This window comes from Phocoena phocoena, chromosome 13 (assembly GCF_963924675.1).
Source record: "Phocoena phocoena chromosome 13, mPhoPho1.1, whole genome shotgun sequence".
NCBI lineage: Eukaryota > Metazoa > Chordata > Mammalia > Artiodactyla > Phocoenidae > Phocoena > Phocoena phocoena.
The window spans coordinates 83,412,214-83,418,213 of NC_089231.1; the positions used below are offsets into that span (position 1 = coordinate 83,412,214).

The window sequence follows — 6,000 nt, forward strand, 5'->3', positions numbered from 1 at the left end:
ACTCATTACTAGGCATACGTTATGCACCAGCATTTTAATGTTTAAAATTACTGAAACCGTAAACAGGTAACCACTGTGGAAAACTAGGAAGGCCAGTATAATCTAGTGAATATGACAGGTTATTAACTAATTACCGTGCTCTCTTGAAGATGTCCAGTTTCAGATGATCTTGACCTGATCAGAGTGGCCAGGCAGTATGTCCAGTTAGAGCTTCCGGCTTTTGCATTAGCCTGTCTAATGCTCATGCCCCACTCGGAAAAAAGGCACCAGGAAATAAAGGTATTTTGCAAATTGTTCCTCCGGGGCTGTCAAGGGTGTGGAAGGTCTCATGCTGCATGTCCCCTGCAAAAGGTTCCACTTTCTTTTCACCAAACCTGTAAAGCATGAGTGGGGGTGGAAGGTTTGTGTGGGGGTCTGGTGGGAGGCAAGACTGAGAGACAGATGAAGGTTTGTCTGAGGGATGCCCGAAGAGGAGTTTGCACCTTATTCTTTATCAGTGGGGAACAGTGAATTTTCCTGCCAGAATAAAGTGAAATGATCAGGCAGTATTTTTGAGGGAATAATCCACGTGGGCCTGATCAGAGGAGAGAGGGGGCAAGAAGTGAAACTCTTGGGAATCACTGCATTTGAATAGGAATTATCCAACAATCTTGTGGCTAGGCAGGGGAAGCCTGAGGGGATAAGTACCCAAAGCAGGGTGGTGGCAACGAAAATGAGCTAGGTGGGAAAGATGCAGCTTTACTTGGTGATTAGATGTGGGAGATAAAAGAGTAGAGTCAGGTTGTGTGTGGGTGTCTTAACAAAGGCACCACGAGCATTCTGAGGATAGAACTTTTAAAAATAACTCCCATCCCCTTTATACTATAGAATAAATAGAACAAAGCATTTGGAAATGTTTTACAATTATTTCCCCACGGGTAGAGAAGGCAGTACATAGAGATCTATATAAATGAGCACACATAATTTTTATTTCTCACTTGCTCTGTTCGTTGCATTTTTTCAGAGCCATCTGTGCCCGTCTTTGACTTTGTTCCTTTTTGACTTCTTAAACTCATCCATTGATGCTTTTCAGAGTTTTAGTATTTAAATAGATTCCTTTTGGCACTTAGAATGACAAAATGCTTATTAAGCAACTCTTTGCTGTTGGAATAGTTATTTGTAAAATGCTTTTTTCCCTTATTTCAATAATTTTGTTGTTGTTGATAGAGGTGGTTTTTTTCCTGTAGTAGATATGCTTTGTGATATTTCAAATTTAAAAATGAAAACCTTCCAGGTTTGACAGAAATTAGTAGTAATTATACTTTTCCATTAATTATGTGTTGATTTTTTTTCTCTAGAATTTCCTGGGCTCCTGTGACCCTCAGATCATTTTACAGCAGTTAGAGGAACATATGAATACTGGCCAGCTGGCAGGGTTTTCACATCAAGTAAGAGGCAATTTCCTCTCCCTTTTGTTATGAAAAACTTGATATTAGAAGGTAATAAATTTTCCCCAAACCAAGATTAAGCTGAAAACCTACCATCTCGATCTGTTTGTTAATATATACAATTATTTGGCTTTCATTAAAGCCTCATTAAATTTTTAAAAGGCAGGGACCCTGGCTGTCTTGTTTATTTAGTGCTCTACTCAGTGGAAAATCTGTAGCCTTCAATACTTGTCATTGTGAACAGTTTTCCTTGCAAAAAGTCCCAAAGTGCTTAACAACAACTTTTTATTTATTCACTGTATACTGAAATGGACTAAAGCAGTCCCCCCTGCCCACCCCCTCAAAGAGGAGGCTTAGTCAGGATGCGATGATAATTTAACTCCTAATTGTCAGAAATGTTTTGGTATTGAATAAGATGACATGGCATCTAACACATTTTGCGTGCGATGATACCTGTCATTCTACAGGTTAGAAGTCTGGTCCTGAATAATATCATAGATAAGAAGGAGTTTGGGATTTTGGCAAAGACAAAATACTTCCCAGTGTTGAAATCACACATGATGAATACCAACAACGTCGCTGAACTAGTAAACTATTTGGCAAATGAGTTAAGGTAAGTTAATAAAATTTTTTAAAAAACAACTTAACGTAAAATTTCCTTAAAATTTATATTTATTTTGGATGAAAATATCAAATAATCATAAAACTATTTGATTGTAATTAAAGGCTCCAAATAATTAAGCTGTAGCATCACTACGTTACACATACCTTGCTACTAACACATACTAAGAGGTTAGTTGTCTTGTAATCCAATCTCTTGGAACATGAACTTGGAATCAGACAATTAATCAAGCTGCCTAACCTCCCAAAATAGTCCTGCTCTAAAACCCTACATGACAACTTTACTCCTTAGACACTTGACCAAAGAATCAATAGCTATATGTAACATAATTTTTGCTAAGCTTGGTTATCTAATTTTCCAGCACCCACAAGTTTAGAAATAGTAAGCTTCGGGCTTCCCTGGTGGCGCAGTGGTTGAGAGTCCGCCTGCCGATGCAGGGGACGTGGGTTCGTGCCCCGGTCCGGGAAGATCCCACATGCCGCAGAGCGGCTGGGCCCATGAACCATGGCCACTGAGCCTGCGCGTCCGGAGCCTGTGCTCTGCAACGGGAGAGGCCACAACAGCGAGAGGCCCGCATACCACAAAAAAAAAAAAGAAATAGTAAGCTTCTTGGCATAGGGTTCGGAGGGGATTTGGAAAGTAAAAAGAAGGGAGAAATGGGCTGGCACAGAAGAAAGGGAAAGCTTAGTCAGGATTGAAATGTTTCTGGGTCCATCCCTACATTTGGTCTAACTGTGCTGATCCCTGGAGGTGTCACTTTCTCAGTGCCATGCCATGGATTTCTTTCGCTTGTTTACCACTTGTGATCCAACCATAATTACAGGTTGTCATTTATGAACAAGTAGTATTTTTTGAGGTAAAATTGATATATATAATCAACTCACATACTTCAAGTATGCCACTTGATAAATTTTGATATGTGTATACACCTGTGAAGCCATCACCACAGTGGACAGGGCAAACGTATTTATCACTCCCACATTTTCCTCATGCCCCTCTTCTTGTTGATTCCATAGTTTAGATGAAGCTTCCATCTTTATAACTGAATATTACAAGCATTGTGGGAAACCTGTGCCACCAGGAGCCACTCCCTGTGAAACTCTGAAGGTAAATCTGGCCCAGAGTTACTGGGTTCTAACCTGACACGATTTTTATTTCTAGGGTCTTAAAATTGAGCCAACCTGTTCTGGAGATAAATGTATTTTTGTGCGTGACTGCATGTATTTTTATATTTCACTTTTTGTATGAGAGAGTCCCAGACCAGGAATCAAGAGGCCTAGGTTACACTCTCGGGTTTATTTATTTAATTTTTTGGCCGCACCGTGCGGCTTGAGGGATCTTAGTTCCCCAACCAGGGATTGAACCCTGGCCCACGGCAGTGAAAGGGCAGAGTCCTAACCACTGGACCGCCAGGGAACTCCCCGACAAACTAAATTTTACAGGGCATTGATTAATGTTGTGCTGGAGTATCCATTGCTTTTATTACTACTTCTTTAATTAGCTAAGACATATACGTTCACTATAGAAAAACAAAAGGAAATCTGGAAGAGCGGAACTTCCCTGGTGGTCCAGCGGTTGAGAATCCGCCTTCCAATGCAGGGGATGCCAGTTGGATCCCTGGTTGGGGAACTAAGATCCCACATACCACAGGGCAACTAAGGCCACACCACAGCTATGGAGCCTGTGCGCTCTGCAGCTCGCATGCCACTACAGGGAAGCCTGTGCGCCATGACGAAAGATCCTGCATGCCACAACTAAGGCCCAATGCAGCCAAATAAATAAATAGTTAGATAGATAGATAGATAGTTTTTTTAAAAAAAAGTAATCTGGAAGAGCAAAAATAATAATAACAAGAAAACTGATAACTTGAAATCTCAGAAACCAGAGATAGGATCATTGTTAACAATTTGGTGTATGTTCTTCCAAATGTTTTTGTGTATAAAATATGCACGTAAATCACTTTTATTCCTGTTCTGAACTTAAATATAAGGTAAAAATTTTAATTTTGATCACGTTTTGGTAATTTCATTGGATGTAATTAAGTTATTAGCGGTTTTTTTCTTCCCCTGGTCCAGGTCAGTCACATTAAAATAAGCCTGCATTTTGTTAACATCCATCAATAACTTCCCTTCTCCACTTCCAGTCTGTTGTGCTCAATGGCATAAGATTACTTTTTTCAAAAAGGGAGAATATTGATTCAGGAGACAGATTTGTGGCCCTTAAAATGTATCTGTTTTTCTCCAATCATATCTGTCTAAAATGCAAAATAATCTCATACGTAGATTTTTAGCAATATAGTTAAGGGCTTAAGTTCTATAGTTTATCAAACCGTTTTCTATTTAAAAAACTAAGTGACACTCATAAAAATGCTTCTGTGTTTCTTCCCATTTAGGTGTTTCTTAATGGATCATAGTAAATCATCAAAACTTTTTTCAAGAAGAATAAGAGGAAGTTTGGAATCTGTTATCAAATGACCCTATTTATTACTACAGTTTTTAAATTGTGCATTCTGTGTACAGTAGCTATTGTCAGATGTTCCTCGAGAAGTAATAACTAAGATGCTTAATAATAGCATAACTGTCTCATAAAGAACTCATGTTACAAATTAATAAATATTTTCTTTGCCAGTTACGTGTATAACTTGTAAAGACTATTAGTTTTTTGCACTCTGTATGAAGGAAAGTTTTTTGCTCCCCCCATAAGAAAAGCAACTACTTATATCCTGTTTCTTCCATCTATATAAATAAGAATGTCAGTCTTTTTAACGTCATTCTAGTAAATATGCATATAATCTTTGCTGCAGAGCGTATCCGTCAGTGGCCAGCCAGAAATACAGAAACCACTCTAGCTAGTTGAAGCAGAGAAGGACTGAGTGTCAGGAATTGGTTACAAAGCTGTCAAGAGGACTGAAAGGCAAAAGGGAGATGAAGAGGGGGCGCTGGAGAAACTAAAGGGAAGGGGCTGTTCGCCTAACATCAGAAGCTGCTTTGAGACTTCCCTGGTGGTCCAGTGGTAAAGAATCCACCTTCCAATGCAGAGGACGCAGGTTCGATCCCTGGTCAGGGGACTAAGATCCCACATGCCGCAGGGCAACTAAGCCTGCGTGCCGCAACTACAGAGCCTGAGTGCCACAACTACAGAGCCCATGTGCTCTGGATCCTGTGTGCCAAAACTAGAGAAGAGAAAACCCGCACGCCACAATTAGAAGCCCGCGAGCTGCAGCAAAGAGCCAGCACACTGCAACAAAAAGATCCCGCACGCCTCAACGAAGATCCTGTGTGCCGCAACTAAGACCTGACGCGGCCAAAAATAAAAATTAAATTAAATAAACAATTAATTAATTTGAAAAAGAGAAAAGGAAGCTGCTTTGCCTTGGAGCTCGGGCGCTGCTGTTCCGGAGGCTGAGCCTCCTCCCGCCGGCACTGCTGCCCACGCAGCGCTTGGTCACCCTTGGCTATAGTGCTGCCGCCTCCAGAAGGGAAAAGAGGCAGCGTGTTGCTTTCTCCAGCCTCCTGATTCTCGTGCCAGTGCCAAGAAATAGCAGGAATGGACAGAAGCCATCTGGCAAGGGGTCCGGGAGACACAGTCTGCAGGCTGTAAGCCCCCGGCAGGACAGGGCAGGATGGAAGCTGGCCTGCAAGGGCGGCGTGGAGTTGAGAGCCTGCAGCCGGGACCCAGCACACAGAAACGTCACTCACACCTCTATCCTGCCTGTGTAGTCTTTTGCTCTACGTGTGAATAAACTGAATTTGATAATACTAGAATTTGTTTGCCTTTGCCTGTTGAGAAAAATATTATTTCTGTACAGGAAACAATGTAATATGACTAAAAACATGGGTTTTGGATGAAAAGCAAGTCTGGGTTTGACCTCTGGCTCTATCACCTACTAGCTGTGTGATCCTGGACAAGTTATATAACGTCTCAAAGCCTTAATCCCCTCGTTTGTAAACC

General features: G+C 41.1%; 1 protein-coding gene across 1 annotated transcript in view; it reads left to right on the forward strand.

Moving 5' to 3' along the window:
- Positions 1–5,768, forward strand: part of KNTC1 (kinetochore associated 1) — a 67,379-nt gene extending 61,611 nt beyond the window's left edge. Inside the window, exons 59-63 of the mRNA XM_065889536.1 lie at positions 150–279; positions 1,338–1,427; positions 1,895–2,040; positions 3,066–3,156; positions 5,403–5,768. Of these exons, the coding sequence (XP_065745608.1) occupies positions 150–279; positions 1,338–1,427; positions 1,895–2,040; positions 3,066–3,156; positions 5,403–5,768 (823 nt within the window). The remainder of the gene's footprint in view (positions 1–149; positions 280–1,337; positions 1,428–1,894; positions 2,041–3,065; positions 3,157–5,402) is intronic.
- The last annotated feature ends 232 nt before the right edge of the window (positions 5,769–6,000 follow it).